We start from the raw sequence: 22871 nt of genomic DNA on the forward strand, positions 1-22871 counted from the left end.
TGTCTTCCTGCCGCTATATAAGTATATCATCTTCTAATTTAAGGTTTAAAATACACCTTCAGTTTAGTCCCAATAAATAAAAATGTTAAAAACAAACTTGTAAGTGACTTATTTTGGCACTTCCTTGGTTGTGAATTACAGTACAAGAAATGTTTCAGCTGAACACAGAGAGAAGCCATGACGCTTTTGGGGTAACAGTCATAGAGCACAACCAAAGCTGAAGTTCAGAAAGACCCATATGCAGACACAATGTTCTAGATAACCCAATGTATCCTTCTCTTTGTCTCTTTCTTCCTCAGACACACCCACACACACACAAAACACACAAAAACACACCCACACACACACACACAAACACAGTCACACACAAAAACACACACTTGCACACACACACACACACACAAACACAGTCACACACAAAATCACACACTTGCACACACACACAAACACACACACACACACACACAAACACACACACACACACACACACACACAAAGACACACCAACACACACACACACACACACACACACACACACACACACACACACACACACACACACACACACACGCATACTCTTTGGAGAGAAGTCCATTACAATTCCTACGAGAGCACTGACTGTACAACAGCTTCTTGTACAGTTAAAGGCATACAACAGTGACACACAGAACGGGGGGGGGGGGGGGGGGGGGCGGTTATATGTATGATCTAAGCAGGCAGATATCGCCAGAAAGATCAGTTTTTAAACGCTTATTATCATACTATTATCATGAAATACTCCCAATGGTTTGTCTGAATGTTTAAAGCCCAGGAAGGACCATGGATTGTGGCTAGCGTCCTAACCACGCACACACCGTCCACGCTGGTCCTCTGTAATGCAAGCAGACAAGACGGCGAACCATCAGGCCTGTTTCCAGAGGCACTCTAGCGTGACCCGGGCACACCATGGACCTCTGGCCCTCTGGGATAAATATCAAGAGGACCGGGTCGTCCCCACCGCGTAAACAGTGCGTCTTCAAAGTTTACAGAATGCCATGTGTCCACTGGGATCTCAACTGATCTCGGGTGAGTTGGGTTCCTGAGTCAAGCGACCGCTGATACTATGTGTTCCTGTTCGGAGTGGGGAGAGAGGGAGTGTGACACCTGATAAGGCACACGCAGATAAGCTGTGCCTCCGTAGGAACACGGAGGACTCTGGGGTTGGAGGATGTGGTCCTACGGATGGCATGCTTTATGAGCACTTCTGCACAGCTGAATAACACTTGTTTTATAGGAGGAGTATTTACATTTAAACCCCCCCCGCCGAATTGCTATAGGCGCTGGAAAGATAACGCCTTGAAAGAGAAATGAACCAAAGTGCTTTGAGACATATATTGAAATAATTATGTTTCATTTTTAGTATCCAGTCTGTATGGTGTAGGTATAGCCAACCTCAGCTTATGCAAAATCATGTTTTAAAAAATGGACATAAATAAATTAAATATCATTGTCAACACAACCCAAGAGAGAGAGAGCGAGAGCGTAGAACGCAACGACACGATGACTAGACTCTCAGCGCTTTTCTTTTCTTTTAACGTGTCATTTGGCGCAGTTGGCGTCTGTTTCACGGCGTGACACTGAAATCTACAATCGACAGATCTGCAGGTTTACACGGACAGCCATAAAAGGGAGTGACGCGAGAGAGAGAGAGAGAGAGAGAGAGAGAGAGAGAGGGAGAGAGAGAGAGAGAGAGAGAGCCAACAGAACACACTGAGAGACTGCAGACAGAAGAGGTGATTTCTGCTCTCGCCCGGTTGTCAGATGGCCAACCAGTGCTTGAGCTGAAACACAAAACGCAGATAAATGTCAGCTCCATTATTCCCCGGGTTAATAAGTGGAAAAATAAAGAGAAGAACAGTAAAGGAACAATACAAGAGGAGCAAAAACCTACAGTGAACTGCCGAACGTTGCCCTCCTTCACCAGGTGATGCTCATGCTCCGGAGTGACGCAATAGGCGATCCTCTGGAAGACAAAACGTGACGTCACTCCACGACCAAACACAACCTCTCATCCTTTCACCCTTTTATTCCCTCCCCTTTTTCCGTCCAATTGACCTTAGATAGGCGCTGCAGTAGTTAAATACGAGCACAATTTATTTTGTCAAATTCTGCTGCTGCACTAATCGTCCCTCTTTCAACCTAATGCGAGCCCTGTTTTGGAAAACCAGGACGGCATTCAAGGAGCCAGGGTGGAAGGAAATGCCATCGCGGTCCATGGGAAGCAACAATACCGTGGCGTGTTAGCGTAGCATGCTAGTGTTGCGTGCTAGTGTAGCGTGCAAGCGTAGCGTGTTAGCACAGCATGTTAGCCCAGCTTGTTAGGGGGCACAGGAATAGGAGGGGAAATGTTGCTTTGAGTTGTTATTTCGATTGCATCGTTGTTATGTGTTTACGAGGCAAAACATGCCTGGAACACCCAGAAGAGTGTGTGTGTGTGTGTGTGTGTGTGTGTGTGTGTGTGTGTGTGCGCTTGCATTTGTACGTGTGTGTGTTCGCATGTGACTGTCTGTCTGCTGCATATGTGCATGTGTGTTGTATCTCCAAACAGGCTTATGAACTACAGTACTGAAGGCGTTCTTGTGCATCTTACCTCCTAATTAGACTTAATATTTTTCAGAATCAGAACAATTTTAATTCTCTATTTTAATTATTTAGGAAGGAGACTTGGGAGGGGTTGGCGCATGAAGAATAAGCAAGTCAAGTTCCTCCACATATACCTAAATACAATAACCAATCTACAGTGCATGTATAAAAACATTTGTTTTATACATGTGTATGATAAAAATACAACCAATATATATAATAGTATCTCATCTGTATAATAAGTACACAATGTGTTCCCATCATTCAGTGGCGGTGGGGCGGTCCCATATCCCCACTGAACTGACCTCTTTAAATGTCCCGGGCATGCTGAAGAACTTGTAGACGGCGTAGACGGGGACAAACAGCATGGAGGACAGGGCCACGCCCCAGCCCACCACGTTGGACCAGGGGGGGAAGACGTAGTCGTCCAGTGTCAGACCAGTGGACGTCACGATGCTGGCGATCACCACCACCTGTTCCCATGGGAACCAGAGGAGGAGGAGACAGAGAGGGAGGAAGGACCACAAGTCAGAGTGAGAGCTGAGTGATGGCTGACGTCCCCTCTTTAATGCATCTAAAATATTACAAAATGTAATTTGATTTAACTTAGACGTATCTCAGTGGCACTCATCATGAACCAGTCTTCTATGTTACCCACTTCAATTTTTTAATTGAAGTGGGTAACCTTTTAATCAATTAATTTTTCCTTTTTATTCTATTTATTTTATTGTTTCGTGGCGAGGGGGGGACTCTAAAGTACCCAACACTGTGTGCCTACAGAGCAGAACACAGTAAACTGTAATTAAAGGCAGTGTTTCATGAAGCAGTTCTTGTTTCCCCTACTTCTCCGCTAACTCTCCCACTGGAAAGCAAAGGGCACCGACGTCTCTCTGCTCACAGATGCCAGGGCTGATAAGGCCAAAGTGTTGGTTGCAGTCCTCCTGACATATTGATGTTTTTTTCCCCAACGGATCCGAAGCAGTTTATAAACGAGGGGAGAACCGTCCATAAAACCCCAGCTAATGGATTGAGGTTTCCTGGCTTTAATGGCCAGATGCCACTTAACGTGTTGCCTTAGTGGATTCTTGAACTAGATTGGATTCTAACTGATCAAACTCTTTGTAAAGGTATGACCAGAGGCAGATTTATTTAACAATGCAGTTGATAGCCAATCAAAATGTTATCAGAGCATTGAACTTGAATTTGATTAAATATTTGTATAACTATTTGATGTTTGATATGCAGGGTATCTGCAGGTTTTAACAAGTTGAATCTAAGTATTTTTAATACCTTCTTAATGCTTTTGAACACAATTGAACACAGATTTCAAAGTCCAACGTTTTATGGGTAAATGACAGTGGGCGACATGGACTTGTTTTATAAGAAGACCATTAACATGGTGCAGTAGAGCAGGGCTGCTTTCTTGGCAACAAGAGCATCCTGCACACATTTTCTCACACCAGTTGTCAACAGCTCATGCCACGGGGCGAGAACATAAACCTATTTCACATCAAACACATCAAAATTTGACATTCATTGGTATGAGGTTTGTTACTTTTCTGCTCCCTAAAAATAAATTACGTCCCATGCAAATTACGCCTATTTTTAGCCCTAAAATTAAAATAATAATATGACTAAGACTTTTTCATACATTATTTTTTAACACATGCATTTAAGGTCCTTAAGTTATAATAAAATTAAGACTAATGATATAAATAATAAAAATACTTTTCAATACTTTAAAACTGTTGTTGTAATAGGAACCCTCCATGATTTCAAAGGGCTGGGGTGGTGGTTTGTACAACCTGTGCTCTGTCCCTTCATGAGTTTGGAACATATTAATGGCCCCATAGAAAGGATTTCAAAAAGATATAAAAGTCGGCAGTTGGACGTGGAGCATGCATCGACCACACAAGGCGAGACCTCACTGACAGAACCAGCAGGCTCCCTCTTAAAGTCCACATTACACACTGTGTATTATTCAAACTATTGCTACGCATTATGCGTCAATCCCATTGCAAAGATCTTTAAATCAACCTGTTGTGGGACATTTTAGCAGTCCATGCAGTTTAGTCTTTACTCCAACAATGGTTTCTTTGATTTTGGTCTCAGAGCCAAACGTCACATAATGTAAGCGGGAAAACAGCTGTGGTTCCTACCAGCAGGAAGGTTGGGCTGACGAACTTCCAGCACAGTCTCCAGTAAAGACCGGGCTTGAATCCCATCATGCGCTCAATGTCCTCACTGAAGCGGTCCACACCTGTTCACAGAGAGACACAGCACATGAAGGACTGGGAACTGGCAACCCTTGATAAAGGGTAAATGGTACCACCCTTAATACCCTTAATCACAGGTTCAGTCTCAAAGGACTCAACAGGTCTTAAATTTATGAATGACCTACCACCGCTATTGTACCTCATTGATGAAATGTAATTGATGCAGAGGAGCGTCTCACCATAAAACCAAGACACTCCGATGGCTTCGATAAGCACTCCGAACAAGATGGATGTTCCTGCTGCATAGCTGTCCAGCAGCGTGAGCACGTAGATCCCGCCCTGCATGAGGAAAGAGAAGATGTACATTTATAACATGAGTGAGAGAGAGCGAGAGAGAGAGAGCGAGAGAGAGAGAGAGAGAGAGAGAGAAGGAGGGAGGGAGAGGGAGAAGTGAGGTAGAGACGGAGAGAGAGAGAATGAGGGAGAGAGAGAGGGAGGGAGGGAGGGAAAGAGAGGGAGAGAGAGAGAGAAAGAGAGAGACAGAGAGAGAGAGAGAGAGAGAGAGAGAGAGAGAGAGAGAGAGAGACAGAGACAGAGACAGAGACAGAGAGAAAGAGAGACAGAGAGATGGCCTGGCCAACTTAGAAGATACTCTCATGGAAATTATCAAGTGGGTCCAAGCTCTAGGAAGAAATTCTGGGCAACATAACTACAATTTGCTTGTCTTTTGAACACAGTGACCCATCGGGTTACAGGGGCCAATCGGGTTACCACAGATGAAGCGTTGATAATCTCATTTGGATCAAACCAAGACACCACGGGGTTGCATTCTGACCCTGACAATGAGCTCTTTTGTGAGCGGTGACTTCAGGTAGGGCTGAGGGAAGGAACGGGGAATTTAGAGATGACTATCAAAACATAACATTTCTCGGTACAGTTTGATTTAATTTGAACAAATCTTTATAAACGGTGATGCCATTGGATGTTCCACGATGTTAATCGTGGAGTACACACAACAACGCTCTTTCACAAAGCCTGAAGTGAATATCTTCCTCTGAGACATGGGAGGGCCGATAACCTGTTGGAATACTGACGTTGGTGATGCAGAGCAAGGCGAACAGGAAGGTCCCGAACGCCGTGGCGAAGGTGAACAGCTTGCGGTGTTTCTTCAGGATCTTGAAGTCATCTGCCAGGCCGGTGATCACTGCCTCCATGCCGCCCATCTGGTGGACACAAGCAGTGTGACTTCAGCATGATGGTGAACATAAGTGTGAATATAAGCAGTGTGACTTTAGCATAAAGGTGAAAATAAGTGTCAATGTAATCATCATGATTTCAGCGAATTATTAAAAGTGAAAATAAGCAGTAAATTCAGCATATGCCGCCAATAAATAGTATGCATTACTTTAAGGCATTCTACAGCAGGTTCTGCACTAGCAGTCTCAATGTAATCACCAAGAGGACACAGTGTTCGATTCCCTTCTACCAGAATAGCTCCAAAACTAACAACACTCAGTGGGTGTTAGACAAAGGGCTCAGGGGTATATACAGTGTTCCGGAGTGTCCAGGCACAGCATATACACAGCAGCAGCTGCAGTGTGGACAGATTGGAACCACAGTCACCTACCCTACATCTAGTCTTTGGCCTACTCAGGCTCCCTGTGTGCCATATGGTTTGTACACCCAAGAATGCCGTGTAGAGTAAAGGTTTCTAGTTAATTTGCCTCTTTTAAACTGTGACACAAACACACATACACACACACATAGAGGAGAGGTAATGGCCATCCAAAGAAAATATTGAAATAAGCGTAGCCTATAATACATATCCTCACACATTTGGTGTGTTTGTGTTTGAACACCCATCACAGACCATTGAACATGAATCAAAGCAAACAAGTGTTTGCTTTGCAAACAAGTGAATTTATAGCCCCATGCTAGCCGTATTCTGCTTACAATGATTCAGCCAATGTGGACAGGGGCAATTTTCACTTGAGATAGGACAGCAACGTTCAAGACTGAGAGCTTTAAAACCTTTCTACAAACCCTGCTTTGATGTTCTGGGAGAACACATCTAATCTGTGTTGCTTTCTTTTGAGTGTATGTTACTTTTTCTGATTCAATGTTTGTGATTCGGTGTCTGCTCTGTGACTTAACATACAGTATTACAAGTACAACAAAGTAGATGAGATTGTAATAAGGATCCACATCTTCATAATTGGTTACTATAACAATTCTTTTTTTCTTTAGAGTGCACAACAAACTGTCAATGAATTAGGAGGTGGTCATTCATCTCCAGTCAGTTGTTTGAATGATTTTGCGAATCCTAGACCTTGTAGTTCTATGATTAAATCGAATGAACAACATTATTCAAAGCAGTGTGAACCTGCACACTATGGTCGCTACATCCAGATTGTCGATTCATCACGTTTCTCTTGGTTTCTCTAGATCATGAATACCAGAAAACCAACACAGAACAATATTTTTTTGGCTTACTCGTTAAAGAGATGTTGAAGCAATATGTATCAAAAATAAGATGAAAATACTAACAAAAATCGTAACTTTTCCTGACCCAAATAATCATGATGCATGTTTCCAGCGAAATCGAGCAGCTCCATCCGTTCCTTGAGCTTGTGGAAACCTGTGATGCCTGCATGTGCGTGCGTTTATAAATTAGGGATCTCTTGTGAAATGCCTCTTCATCTAAACAGGCTGAGACGGTTGGGAGTGCATTGCGCGTTTTATATAAACACATGAGATTTTTAACATAGATACAATCTAGCTTCAGAAGGGCATGTACACTCGAAATGTCTGAGAACATCTGTCTGGGCAAGACCGAAGCCGCCATCATGATTAGATTTTTTCCTGGTGTGAAGCTATGTTGATGGAAACAAATAATCTACATCCACGTTTGTTGAGTGTTAGCTCTACATTAGCTCACAAGCTCTACAGCTCAACCTAAAACTCTCAACTTATTTTATTAGGTTTCTGTTTACTTCTTGGGAAAGATGAAATGTGCAGTGGAAATGGTGATTAATTAAGGTAATAATCCACTGCTGTGGTACAGATTACTGATCAGACTCACGGAACTATCAATGCCCAGAGTCAGCAACATGATGAAGAACACAATCGCCCAGAATGTGGAACCTGGAAGTGTAGAAATGGCCTCCGGGTATATGATGAACACCAGTCCGGGCCCTGTACGCAAACACACACACCCACACCCACATGCACACATGCACACACAAACACACACACAAATATGCCCACATAGCGGCAGACACACACACACAAAAACAAAAACAAATGTATATTTCGTAAATGTACAACCCTTTTTTCCTGAACATTCCTGTGTGTGTGTGTGTGTGTGTGTGTGTGTGTGTGCATGCATGTTTTAAAGCTTACCCTCAGTGGCCACATCCTCTATCCTGACTCCATGTTTCTGAGCCATGTAGCCCAACACAGAGAAAATGGCAAAACCAGAGACGAAACTGGTGACGCAGTTTATGGTGCTGGTCAGAAGAGCGTCTCTGGAGACAGATGGGATTACAACATAATCAGGCTTCTGACCCACATGGAGGAGTGACCTTGGCAGAAACCACAGCAACAATGATCACAGAAAGGTCAGGAGATCAAATGTACGTTTGATCTCCTGACCTTTCTGGAGCACAGTGTTAGTTGATCCCTTAAAAACCATAGAGTTGTATTATTTCCAGAGACGTGTGATGTGTCGTGTGTGTGTGTGTGTGTATGTGTGTGTGTGTGTATGTGTGTGTGTGTGTGTGTGTTTGCTGACTTCTGGCAGAAGTCAGCACCTGGACAACTGCCCATCACCTGAGGCTTAACCTCAACAAGACTGAGCTCCTCCTAATACCAGGGAAAGATTGCCCACACATGGACTTACTGGTCACTGTTGAGAACATCACTGTATCTCCTTCTCCAACTGCCAAAAACCTTGGTGTAGTGTTGGACAATCAGTTATGCTGCACCGCAAACATCACTGTGGTGGCCCGATCCTGCAGATTTGCACTTTACAACATCTGCAGGATCGGCCCTTCCTCACAAGGGCAGCAGCTCAGCTTCTAGTCCAATCAATGGTCATCTCCCGCCTCGACTACTGCAACTCGCTCCTGGCTGGACTCCCTGCCTCTGCGATTAAACCCTTGCAGCGCATCCAGAATGCGGCAGCGCGCCTCGTGTTCAACCTACCAAAGTTCTCACATGTAACCCCCCTCTTTTGAGACCTCCACTGGCTCCCTGTAATAGCTCGCATCAGATTCAAGATGATGGTACTGGCATACAAGGCAGTCGATGGAACTGCCCCTGCCTACCTCCAAGCATTAGTAAAGCCACACACCCCAGCTCGATCCCTCCGCTCAACTACCTCAGCTGGACGTCTGGTATCGCCATCGCTAAGAGCAAGCAAAGGCCGATCAGCGAAGTCACAACTTTTCTCTGTTTTGGGACCTCAGTGGTGGAACGAGCTCCCTACCGATGTCAGGATCGCAGAGTCGCTCACCAGCTTCCGCAAAAGACTCAAAACTCACCTGTTCAGAGTTCACCTCGACTCTGCATAGAAACCAATGCACAGCCACCATTGAATGTTGTACGTCCTGGCACTTGTACATTGCACTTATTCAAGGTACTTAATTGTGTAGCATCTACAGTAGCTGCTATCATTGCTTTACATGGGGAATGGGTTAGCCTAGGGATTGTAATACTTGCACTTGGTTCTATGAACATCTTTACTGTACCAACAGCGATATATTGTTTCACTTCTTATGACAAATGTACTTATTGTAAGAAATGCACTTATTGTAAGTCGCTTTGGATAAAAGCGTCTGCTAAATGCCCTAAATGTAAATGTAAATGTTTTCGCGAGTATGTGTATGTGGGTGTGTGTGCATGTAAATGTGTGCATTCTTGTGTGTGTCTGGGAGTGTGTGGGTCTTCCTCATTGATCCAGATCAATGAGGAAGTTGTGTTCTCTCCTCTTTGTTCGTGGTTTCATCTTTAATTAAAGCACTGTTCCTAAGTCATTACAGGAACACTTCATCTAATGATTACAGATGTTTATGATGCCAGTAAACATTGTTTAGTTTGCAAAACAAGTGAGTACAATGTACACTCCCAGTGCAGTCCAACACCGGACCATATCAGGAAGATACCATCTTTCCAGAAAGTTTAGGACAACACTGGATAGCATTACAGTCCTCAGACCACCCTTGTGTTTGTCAAAGGTTATTTCAGCCTGTGAAACACCAATTCCCTGAAAGGTAAGATGAATGGGGAAATTTCCTCCCACCATTTAAATGAGGCTGAATCACAGATATTAGGAACAGTTGCAATCTGCTTGGCACTTTAAACACACACACACACACACACACACACACACACACACACACACACACACACACGCACACAGGGACACATTATATGTCTGTGTGTACACTAACAATAAGGATGAACGCCCATTTGACACGCACAGGCACAGACACAAGGATGAGAATACACACAAGGGATGGGTAGAGCAATCAATAACCTCGAGTAAAGCATGAAGATGGTCTAAGAGCATAACAGTGTTACATTCTCACACATATATTCGACTTTGGCAAACTTTCATGTTTGAGGGATTTTGTAGAAAATAATTTAAAAAAGAGAGAGGGAAGAAAGAACTAAAGGAAAATAAAGGACAGAGGCTGAAGACAAGACAACCCGGTAATGGTGTCTGGTATAGATGGGGGCTGATGAAAACATAATAAAATGACCAAAAAGTAAAAGTACATCAAATATACAATTTTAAAATAATAGAAATGGAGAGTGGCGTGGATACGGCCATCGCCATAGGCTGGTGTGGTTGAGCAGATAGCGGAGGCTAAGCTGCTTATTTAGAGGACGGGCGGCTTGCTTCCGTACCAGACATCAGAGCCTGTGGCTGCTATCGAGCAGCCCTGCCTGGCCTGGACTACATCAATCACGTTAACACCTGGCCGCAGGGGCTACTGGGAATATCGACGTCTTCCTGTTTGTTTCTGTTTGATTCAGCTCGACATAGGGTAAGCAATGACACACACCCAGAAATGAAGAAAACCGAGCATGAGGACGGGTTTGTTACAGGACCGGTCACAGCCTTATCGATATGGCTATGGCAACCCTGTCGGACGTGTTGACGCGTGGCAGGACTCACCGGTAACAGTTGTTGTCAAACTTGTTATAGCTGGCGAAGGCTATGAGAACACCGAAACCGGCTCCGAGGGAGTAGAAGATTTGGGTGGCTGCATCGATCCAGACCTGGGACGCAAAGCACAGAGGGACGGTTTCAGTTACACAAAGTAATGGCTCCTTTAAAGGGTTTTGGCACACGACAGACTTGAGCTTGTGCTTATTTCCTAAGAAGCCATGGGGGAGTGGGTGCTCCTGAGGACAGCCGTAGAAGAAGCCTCCCAGTAGCCTACTTCAATCATCTGCGCTCCACCGTGAACGTCTTTGGCACAGGAGACGATTTCCAAGTTGTGTCATTATTTATCAATATGTTATCCTGACACACCCTATTATCCTAGATGCATCGCTTCCCTGAGACGGTGAGAAAAAAATCACTTGATGTGAAGTACATTTGAGTGTACGTTTCACATTATGCTAAGACGATCCCTGCGTCAGGTTTAACAGAATTGAAAAGCTGCTCACTCTCACAAAACAATCTTGATTGGCTCCTTGAAATAACTGGTCGAAGGAGCCACAGTCGACCACTCTAAGTGTATCTCATAGCAGCAGAAGGGGTTGACCCCAGGTTCATTAGGCCTGTAGCCAGAGGCTCCCAGGGCCCCCGTCTGACCTTGGGGTTGTTCAGCATCTTGAGGTCGATGTGGAGGTAGGCCCGGATGCCGTCCATGGCCCCAGGGAGCGTGATGCCTCGGATCAGCAGCACAAACAGCACTATGTAGGGCATAGTGGCTGTGATGTACACCACCTGGACACACACAGGGACATGGACACAGACACACACACAAACACACACACACAGACGCACACATGCATGTTTACATAAACACACAGGCAGACACACATGATTATTGTTAATTATGTCATTAGGAACTTGGGTCGTTATGTGTAAGGGTTGTGTTGCTATGGGTTGCTGTGGTGTAAGGTTGTGTTGCTATGGTGTAAGGTTGTGTTGCTAAGGGTTGTTATGGTGTACGGTTGTGTTGCTATGGGTGTTATGGTGAAAGGTTGTGTTGCTGTGGGTTGCTATGCTGTAGTACTTCACCTTTCCAGAGGACTTCACTCCCTTCCACAGGCTGAAGTAGAGGATGAAGACGACAGCGACCAGACACAGGGACAGCTCCCACCGTGGGGGACCCAGGTCCCCTATACCCCGACTCTCATGGAGGTGTAGCACACCACGCCTGCAAGCACACACACACACACACACACACACACACACACAAACACACACATGCATACATTAACACACAAACAAACACACACACAAAGACACAAACCACATAGACAGACAAGAAGACACCCCACAGACCACCGGGGCTGTGTTTCAGACCGTAGACCTCAGGCATGGAACATGAACAGGCGATGGCCAGTAACACAACATTAAATATACATTCATTCTCCCTCTCTCACTCCCTATCTGCACAGACACACCCCCACACATGTCACTTTGAGAACCATTTTTAATAATCGCACATGTTTTAATTAACCCCCCACTAACTTGAATGGCTACACATATTGTACCTGAAAGGCAATAGCTTTGTCTCTATGAAACTTGGGCAGGTGCCAAGAAGTTGGTTGAGCACATATATTAAATTCATTTTCTTGGAATGTGGCCCAAATGAACATCTCTCCCCTTGTTTCACTCTCTAGAACACACACACACAAACACACTTTGTCAGGCTTGAGAATGAATAAAAGATCCCAAAAGCCATTAGCCTGACCCACCTCCAGGGAGAGGCGGGCGTTTAAAGATGTTTAATCAGCACATAAATAACTGAACGGGGACAGACGCTTAGCCTTCCATCTTTGTCTAAATATTGTACTTTTCCGGCTTAGCCCTAAGGGTGTCTGGTCGTCCGCTCTTAGGACCAGTCAGTTTAGACTAGAGGAGAAGACAGAGGGTGAGTTATGAGTTTATGACACGGCCCTGTTAAAACCACTTTTGGTAGCCTGCTGCGCTCAAAGGACAGGGGAAATGTGACTTGTCTTGGGACCCTTTTGTGCTGTTAAAGAACCAGGGTTCTGTTAGAATATCTGGTTGGTACTGCCTGCTGACGTAGCTTGGTGGAGACTCAGGTCTTGCTGCATCCTGAGAACGTCTCTGTTGACGCCGACAACAAACATTATCATTATACCAATACTCAGGGGCGGGCGGCCATGTTCCACTTTCCAAGATTAAAAACAAACATTATCATTTTCATGATATTATTAACATTATTGGAAACGGCGAAAGGCAATATGCCGAAGGTGTACGATGGCAGTAAACGATAGGACACAGAAGACCAATCGTTGGCCCAGAATGGGATCTGATATCCAGGCTGCTTCCACAACAGGCTGGTGTGAGGGAACTTCAGAAACACACACACTGTGTTCTTACCCTCCCCTGGGGGCTCTGGGAGACCAGCGCTGTATGTTTTTATCTCTAGCTGATCATAAATTCAAAGCTAGGAAGTCCAGAGGGACGCAAACGTGGATGCAACATTTCTTTATATTTATTTTTTCTAAACCGTCTTCTGGGGATTGGTAAAGTATCAGGAGGCTTGGTTGTTTCAAGTCCTCACATGTATTTATTGATGTAGTTCTGAAGGCCTTGAGGCATGCTGGTCAATCGGATAAAGTGATAGTAGTAACGGTTGCTTATGAATCCACGGCGAAGTTCCTCTAAACATTCCCTCTTATCTCCCCCGGTCCTACTGAAGCCTAGTTCTGCTGCCTGGCTGGTAGCTGTGTACTCCAGGCTGTCCCCCCAGTGCCAGCTGCACCGGCCCCCTGTTTGTGAGGAGTAAACACTGGTAATATGTATATATAATCTGGAAGCACAATTAGAAGCCCGCAGTGTTGCCATTGTGCAAAGTTTGATATTCTAGTTTGTTATCTGATGTCGAAGAATATACAATCCTGGTTCTGTTAATGAAAAGGCAATATTGTAATGGGCAATGAATTCTTAAAATAAATACATAAAGTTCCTCTAAACAATAAAACTACAAATAATAATCAGAAATGTAGTGATAATTAGTATGTAAATAATGATTACATGTGGCACGATTGATAATACATTATTACTTCATTAATCATATATGACATTGTAGACAGAAAAACTGAAAAACATATTTTTCAAAAAGTTCTACAAAAGGTGCGCTGGTTCTGTAAACGTTCTGCCTGAGCTTTACCCCCAGAAGAGACAAGCCCATCTCAACGGTTTAAATTGACCACTCTATGTCTTTGATTTTCTCCAAAAGCCTCAGAATTAGCGGACGATAACCTGCACTAAAACCAGAGTGGCTGTCACCATAATAACCATCTGCAAACATCTGGGAGGATTCCTTCCCCCACCAGGAGAAGGTAGGACTACTGCAGATGACAGCGCCTGGCAGGTCCTCAAACCTCTTTTCCCGAGACGCTCTGATTTCCAAACCTTTTCTGTGTCTCCAAAACAGCCCCCCAGCATCGCTGCTATTGTTTTAACTTTCCATGGTAAATATCACTCCCAGTCTCACTGGGGGTCTGGACTGAACGAGTGTTGCATCCCCCCAAGATGATGACGTGTATAGAAAGGTGAAGTTCACCACAATATCCTCCTCTATGGCCCCCTTGTTAGCGCCTCTCTAGGAAAAAGCTTGTAAAGGAAACAGGAGGATCTGCAATCCTTTATGACGTTGAAATATTTCTTCCATAAACACCGGAGCAGAGTTTTGCAGTGGGGCTCTGCCAAGCTGTACGGATCAGCAGAACATTTCTTTATCCTAATGTATGGGAATGTAGTGATTTACAGTAAATAGAACACATACTGTCATAACAGAGAAGGCGCAGGTCTTAAAATCCTCTAAAACAGAATTCAAAAGCTTTGGTTTGATTCGCTCTTGGTTTACTTGTTATATGCTAAGACTTAAAGGTACAATATGTAACACATTTCTCTACTCAATCATAAAACAACCAAGATATGTCATCACGGATTAAGGAAATAAGTTGGAACGCTGGCTTCTCCAATAACAATGCTACAACCAGTGAGTTCTCCTTTGAAGTTTCCGCTCTGTGTCGGTCGCTTGCTTTTGTTTTGGCCTGTGTGATGTGATTTACTATTCTCAGGGTACCACGGTTGCCAGATATGGAAATAATTGTCGCACAAAGACAGCTTGCTGCAGCCATGGAACCAAACAAACAAACTGGATAAACTGCGATGGTTCTAGATTCGACCTACCTAAGCCTCATCCTCTTTCTAAAGCACTCCTTGGCTAAAGCTGTGCTAAAACACGGGTATATTTCAGAGTTGCATTTTGAAACATGGAGACAGCTTAGAGCCCAGAAGTACTTCAACGCCATTGGGACTGGGCTCTGAGGCCAAAAGAAATGCAGGGTGATATTATTGAAACCCATAATAGGGGTCCAACGGCAAAGGAAATTAGGGCTTTAGTGGGTCTTCGGACAGCTGTACCGAGACGCAGAAGGAGACCCAGAGTTGGGGTGTGAGGAAAACATACAAGTGACATGAAAGGGCGTGCTAGGGCAACGCCGTCTGCATCATGGGTGATACATTAGAGGAGGTGCTGGCTAATGGGAGCGAAAGATGGGCGACACTGATAAGGAACTGAACGTTCTGTCCTCCAAAATAAAGTGCCACTCCTGCAAATTTGGTGGATTGCTTTGGTCTCATCACGTAACTTTTGCCAAAATAATCATGTTCAACATGTTCTGGGTGTGTGTTTGTCTAGAATACCATTCGAAGGAATGATGTGTGAGTATGTGTGAGAGGTCATACAACAATAAAAGCAGGAATTGTACCATTTTACGTTTCCAACATTGGAGTGGTGACATGAAGAATACACCAACACGTCTATATTGTCCAAGGTTCACAATATTTACACAGTGTCACAGGAAATCCTTCATTTCGCCGATCTTGTGGACTGATCACACATTTCATGGAATAGAATAAAACAATTTTACTTTGCTCCGGACTAAAGCACTCGCTTTGTAACAAAGTGATTCATTTCATCGTAAATATTCATTGTATCGTTCCCATTGGAAATTCCAAGGAAATTTCCAGTCAACTATAAGAACCGCAGGTCCGTTAGCAGATGTTCTCGTCATCGTTCAAACAAGTAACTTGCTTCTACAAATCCTGAGACGTTTGGTAGGCCGCGAGAACTCAAAGTGTCTGGTATCGCAAAGTAGCCAACAAATAATGCTTTCAAACATGGGTTGTTATATTGAGTTCAAAGAGCCTCTTGCCAGTCAGGTCCATGCAGACATTGAATTATAAGTGCTGAAAAGTAGTTGTGGAGTTCCTTAAACAATCAGCCATCTGTTAAGGACTCTGAGGTTATCCATTCCATCTTTGGATGATAGACCTCCCACTTGGGAGTGGATGTTCACATAAGTCAGAAAATAGTCTGTTTTTTATGAAATTGGATTAGTGAAGGTTTTATTTACCTTAAAGTCGCAAACAAAGTCAACCTTCCCAAGCTGGCTATACTATTGTAAACAGTAAACAACAGACAACCAGATGTTAAATTGCAAAAAATAATTTGCTGTGAGTCTTTTGTAATTTGTATTTTTGTATTCATACATAAAATTGTTAAGATATGTCGTGTCCACAAGGCATAGAACTCAATGCCCTGTCGTGGACTATAAGGCCCTTCGCCAATGTGTGGTCAACAGATTGAGTTTGTACATGGAGACCTCTGCTTGCATAATACGACCTCTGACACTGTTTTACTAACAAAATATCGCCGAGAACATTCGATTGCCAAAGCATCACCTACCAGCCAATTCACACACAGAGTAGCGTACTTTCACATAGTTGAAAACATACTTTCTCTCAGAAAAAAGTGGTCATAGCCCTTGATATTGCTCGGGAGCTTTAAGTCTCGAGGATCAGACAGTAAAACAGTTGAGACAAGTTCAGACAGGTTGACAACTTCAGACCCGAGGCAGGGCCAGACGCACAGCTTGAGCCGGCCTGCATCAACACACGTAAGCGTTGGTCCTTATTGTATAAAAGTATGATGACATGGAGGGAAAAGATACCATACCCAAACTCCAAGATAGCTCTTTAAAACTGAAGAGGAAAAACATTGAAAATGTGTTATCTCTAGCTGATCATAAAAAACACAGAAACACCATTATAGGGGGACTCACATAAGTCGGCAAAGAGACAGATGTCTAACAGACACGTTGGGAGTAAGAGCAGGAATCCCCTGCCAATGTCTATTTTTTATGCACTTAAAAAACACCAGTTTTCCAAATTTCCCATAAACAACGACATCTAAAAGACTAAACATGGTCGGAGCCAAAGCCAGGTGCGTCATAGGGATTAGCCTTTTTTGCGTTACAAACTAAATGTAAACTGAAGACCCCAAGTGGACAACCTTGGAACTGCACATTTAGTTAGCTTCTCCGTGCTTCCAGGAAGGTAGGTTTTGTTATTTTTCAAACTGATCAAACTTAAAATGAAGCTAAAGCAAAGGGTGGGCCGAAAATTAGTGTACATAAAGAACTTTGGTAGGAAACATACATGTTTCCTGCTGCCACAAAATGTTTGTTTATATAACCCTATCTTATCCATCTTTAATTTTCTGATGTGCTTAAGGACAGGGTGAAATGTGATTCTTACTTCCGTATTATGACACACATCCAAGCAAAACAGGATATCATGACGGGAGAATGTAGCTGGAATGTGATTTTATCCATCAGGATTTGTTTGGTAATAGTAGGAGCACTTTGAAGTGGTCCAAAACATTGTGATCCTAGTCATGCATGGTAGGATGTTATGGTAGTCTGCAAGAACCCTGTGAATCAATCACTACTACTGTCCTATTGCTCTTCAGTTGTCCTCAATAAAAATAAAAATAAATGGTATATTCACAAACTTGAAATGCATTAAAGTTTGGATTTATGAAGCAAACAGAAGACTTTGTTTTAAAGTGTGGTCTTCATTGGTTTCCTAAACTAGCTTAACCTTTTTGATTCAGCTAGACCCATAGGGTTATGCTCCGTGTTCATTCTTCATGGCTTGCAGAGCTCGACATATAAATGTAATTATATTATCGATCAAACTACAGAAAGGGTGGGACTTTTCAAGAATATTGAATTGTCAACCACAGTGGCCCGTACCATGCGGTACCATACCGCGGTGTGATGTAACGATCTAGTAAAGAACTAGAGGAGATTTCATCCCTTCCAAAGTGAAATAATTTTGGCAAGGTGAGTTGCCAGAATTTCAAGAACAGCCAAGCATCATAAAAACGAATCAAAAACATTGCTTCATGACCTGCAATTCTCTCACATACAAATACCTCTCACTCACTCAATCAGTTCTGTGTGTGTTTTTATTTCCCTGTGTGTTTAGCTGCTCCTCTGCTTTTGTTTGCAGCAAAGAACACACACAGCCCCAGAGACAAACACACACATACGCACACACAAACACACACACACACACACACACACACACACACACACACACACACACACACACACCCCTACACAGACACACCCACACACACACTCCTACACAGACACCCCACAGACACAAAAACTCAAACAGGCACACCCACACACACAAACACAGATCCGGACGCACTACTCACTCATAGTACTCTGCGGCAGGCGTGTTCTTGTTCTTGGCGTAGGACGTCCTGTTGTCCAGGAAGGAGCCGTTCATGGGCTGGGGCACAGTGCAGTTGGGGGTGTTCCAGGGGTTCCCACAGTGCAGCCAGGGCAGCTCGTTGGTCATGGAGGCGAACAGGTAGTGGATGGACCAGGCGATGATCACGTTGTAGTAGAAGCCCACGTAGAAGGCTATCAGGATCACCGTGTAGCCCACGCCTGCACCCAGACATTGTTGTGTTTTAGTTCTCTCTCCTTTATGGGAGCACATCTCCGCCATAATGTTAAGGATTTTTAAAAAGCTGGTGAATTTTCCATATCACATTGAAATATTATAGTTTGAATACAAGGTCATCTGAATTTATAGGTTTTGATTTCACCTCTTTTTAAATGGCATTTCAAGTTTTACCAACAAACAATATTGTACTTTGTCTAATCAACTTCACTCCCGCTATAGCAGAATGTGTTTGTGCCTGGCAAAGTTCACAATTCAACACGTAATATGATTATATATATACAGACATTATGCGTGAGTGAAATGGTCTGTGTGAGTGGTGTTTCTAGTTGTGGATGGCCACCTCTTTACGAGAAATTCAGGTTTCAGACCGCTCCCAGCTCATTCCTTTCCAATCAGGACATCTTTTCTCTGATTGGTTCTGGGAATCCATCTCGCCTGTCCATCCCATTCACGCACGCAGCATCATAATCTCAACAGCGGAGAGACGTAGGGAGGGAGGGAGCGGAGATGGACACTGTTTTTTATTCTTCAACCCTCAAACACTCCCTCCGGCCCCTTTAAAGGTGACACGCCCACTAGTGATGTCAGAGGAGGCAGATTTTCAGAACGGCTTGTAACGGCTAATCAAGTCACACCTGGTGGTATAATATGTCATCTTTAACTCACTCTGCACCCTCAGGTGCAGTGTGGGCCGTGAGAGAGCGTGTGCGGTACCCACCTCTAGAGGCAAGGCAGATCTTCGAGAGGGTGTGCGGTACCCACCTTTAAAGACAGGGCAGATCTTCCAGACGGTGGCGGCGCCCTCTCTGTTGTACTGACCCAGAGCCAGCTCCATATAGAACAGAGGCATCCCGGCAATGAGCAGGAACAGAATGTAAGGGATCAGGAAGGCACCTGGGGGGGGAAGAATACAACATTGAATTTGGGGAGTTTTCCCGCGTGTGTTTGAAGTGTTTGAATAGCGTCGGGCGAGAGGGTTATGAGACGGTACAACAGGCATTGTGTGGCTGAACACTCGTTTGCATCAGGGACAATACTGGGTTTGACGTGAGCCTTCCTGCCCGGTTACAATGTTCATGTCACCGGTACAAAGGGGAACTCGGACATATGCTCGTACAACGTAACTGAAGTGTTTGTGCCATTGTTTTTTATTAGAAAAAAATGACACTATATTTATACTAATAATCTGCTAAAGAATGATAATGACAAGGGCAATGACGATTGCGATGGTGGTGATGAGGATGAGGATAACGATGACGGTGCTGATGACTATTATGATGAACGATTTGTTTGCATGCTTTTTTTTAAATATCTGAAGAATAAATTTCTGGTCAACTTTGAACTTAAGTCTATTGACACAAGGCAAGCTGTGACAGACACCTACGCTCCATCTTTTAGCAGTTTCACATCGTGTTGAGATGCCACTGATATATTTAACATCAGAAACGGAAAAGTAAATATATCTACATTTTAAACACACCTTTTTAAATATAGATTGCAAACTTGGTGAAGTGAACTCACCTCCTCCATTCTTGTAGCACAGGAAAGGGAACCTCCACACATTGGCCAGGTCCACAGCGAAGCCAATCACAGACAGGAGAAAGTCTATCTTCTTCCCCCAGGTTTCCCGCTCATCCCCCCCTGATGACCCCGGGGGTCCGACGTGGTTCGTAGGGGAGGGGACGATGGAGGTGCTGGTGTACTGCACCCCATTTTGGTCTTTTACCAGTATCAACTCCACCTCTTTCTTCTCCACATTGCACTGTTTGAACGGAGCGACCGAGGACAGTTTGTGTTCTGGCACCACCTGGATGTTCATCTTCTCACGCCGACCTCACGCCTGCCTCGTGCCGTCGCAGCCCCGAGGAGGTGATGCTGGTGCTGATGCAGATGATCTCGCGGCGGACGGAGATAGCGCGGGCCGACTCCACGACTGTTTTCCCCGGGAGCTGAAGTTGATGCTCGGCGCACACATGAGCTGCGAGGGGAGGGGAAGCAGTGGGGGGCAGAGGCCGGAGTGAAGCAACAGATGCGTAGATTAATACCGAGAAGATGATTGCGATGCATTTACGGTGTTTTCCGTGAGGGGAAAGTGGCTACATTATTTCCCCACAAAAGCAAAACCCTTGATATTTTTAAATTGTAAACTTACGTTATAATACTGAGTCATAAGAAAATTATACATGAATATCTCATCACCAGCCAGAGACGGCAGGTGTCCAGGAGAAAGACTCAAAACTCAAGACACGCAGCAACCATCTAGCGCATTCTGATCAATATAGTCAACAGTCATGCGCTAATCATGCCGATTTCCAGAAAGTTATAAGTAAGTGCATAAGCCATTGTTATCCGTACGATTTCAGTCCCTACAAGCGTTAAAGTCCATACTTGTCTGACTAGGGGATCGTCTCCATGACTCTTTGCCGCGGTGGTCCTGTTGCGTCTGAGGAAAGACTTCCCATTCTTAAGGAACTTCAACGCTCGCCTTCCCCTCTGCAGCCCATATGAAATGCGCTCTTTTAAATTACTCTCCCCTCTCTCCCTCTCGCCCCTCTCTCTCAGGCTCTCTCTCTTTATCTGCTTCTACCAGTACGCTCTCTCTCTGCCTCCCCTCGCTCTATATCTCTCTTCCTCCCTCTCCCGCTCCCTCGCTCTCTCTTTCTCATCTCTCTCTGCTCTCCCCCACCCTATCTCTTTCTGCTCTCCCCCTCTCTGCCTCTCCCCCCCACCCTCTCTCTCTCTCTCTCTCTTTCTCTCTCTCTCTCTCTCTCTCTCTCTCTCTCTCTCTCTCTCTCTCTCTCTCTCTCTCTCTCTCTCTCTCTCTCTCTCTCTCTCTCGCTCTCTCCTGACTCTCTCTTCCACGTGATGTTTTATAATTGAGAACTTGTTGGTCCAGTTTGATATTGAGCCGGTCTCCTCTCCGCCGGTGTGTGATGGAGGCGCAAAGCATCCCACCTCACCGTGCGGTCCTGCAGGCGGACAGTGCACGTCGCTCTGCGGCTGGTGGAACCCCAGATGTGAAACATGTCATTTCAGCCCCGGGGATAAACGATATGTGATGACTCCCCTGTTCTAAAGCACGACAAAGGGATGCTTCCGACGTATGAGCTATAGGCCACTGAAGCAATAGTTCCTGCATCTAATTTAATGACGTTATATTTGTTTCATGAGAGAATTCATGACATTTCACGATTTCATGAAAAAGCAATTTTTACCAAATAATTGAACAACGATATTGAAGAATATACATTAATTTCCAAACATTAGCCCACAAATAGCCTAGCAGAAATCATAAGAGTAAATCGACATGTACCTGTAGTTTTTGGTAAACTTTATGTTTTTCAGGAAAGGTTTTCATTTGGGACTTTGTTTATCTGTTTCTTCTCCATCAGAGAAGATTCGATTACAGTTTTCTAAGAAGCGGTAAAAGCATTGTGTTCCATGGGAAATTCAATTCTACACCAACTTTTGCCAGGGGCAATGATTTCTATTAGATATGGTTGATCAGTTCAAGCCATTAAAGTCAATGAATGTCATTTCAAAGCTCTCCAGTGTTGGCTTTATAAAACCTTAAGAGGGCTGTTTTTGGGTGGGTTGTTTGTAAAGATTGAATAACTGGAAGGCAAAGAACAAGAAAAGATAGCTTACTATATTGTACTGTTTTCTCTTACTAACGTTACATGTTTGACCTTGTCTTGTTACTGAGAAGGCTAAATCTGAAGGCTAGATCAGCTACTCTTCCTGGGGTCCAAACCACATAGAGAGCATTGACACAAATGACAAGAAAATAACTCATCAATGCAAACTAAGATCTAATGTAAACCACCATGTTGTGTTTGCTCACACTGTTGATTAAAGTTGAATGTTTAAAGTTCATAGTTATTGCATATTAATGAAGGCATGGTGCTTGATAAAATTCTGTATTTTATCATGAATCTTCAGCTGCTGTTCACAAACTATTCAGTATTCATTCA

At 44.1% G+C, this 22871-nt stretch overlaps 1 protein-coding gene across 1 annotated transcript; it reads right to left on the reverse strand.

Moving 5' to 3' along the window:
• Nucleotides 1–693: 693 nt before the first annotated feature.
• On the reverse strand, nt 694–21440 carry slc6a2 (solute carrier family 6 member 2). The gene is made up of 15 exons (XM_079736264.1): nt 21286–21440; nt 20419–20875; nt 19660–19791; nt 18641–18878; nt 12100–12238; nt 11668–11802; nt 11023–11126; nt 8241–8365; nt 7921–8033; nt 5933–6061; nt 5078–5177; nt 4782–4882; nt 2928–3095; nt 1931–2002; nt 694–1820 (listed from the first exon to the last, which is right to left on the reverse strand). The coding sequence occupies exons 2-15, from the start codon at nt 20714–20716 to the stop codon at nt 1797–1799; spliced, it is 1878 nt and encodes a 625-aa protein (XP_079592390.1). The 5' UTR covers nt 20717–20875; nt 21286–21440; the 3' UTR covers nt 694–1796.
• Between the last annotated feature and the right edge of the window lie 1431 nt (nt 21441–22871).

Source organism: Pollachius pollachius, assembly GCF_949987615.1.
Source record: "Pollachius pollachius genome assembly, chromosome: 5".
NCBI classification, from domain to species: Eukaryota; Metazoa; Chordata; class Actinopteri; order Gadiformes; family Gadidae; genus Pollachius; species Pollachius pollachius.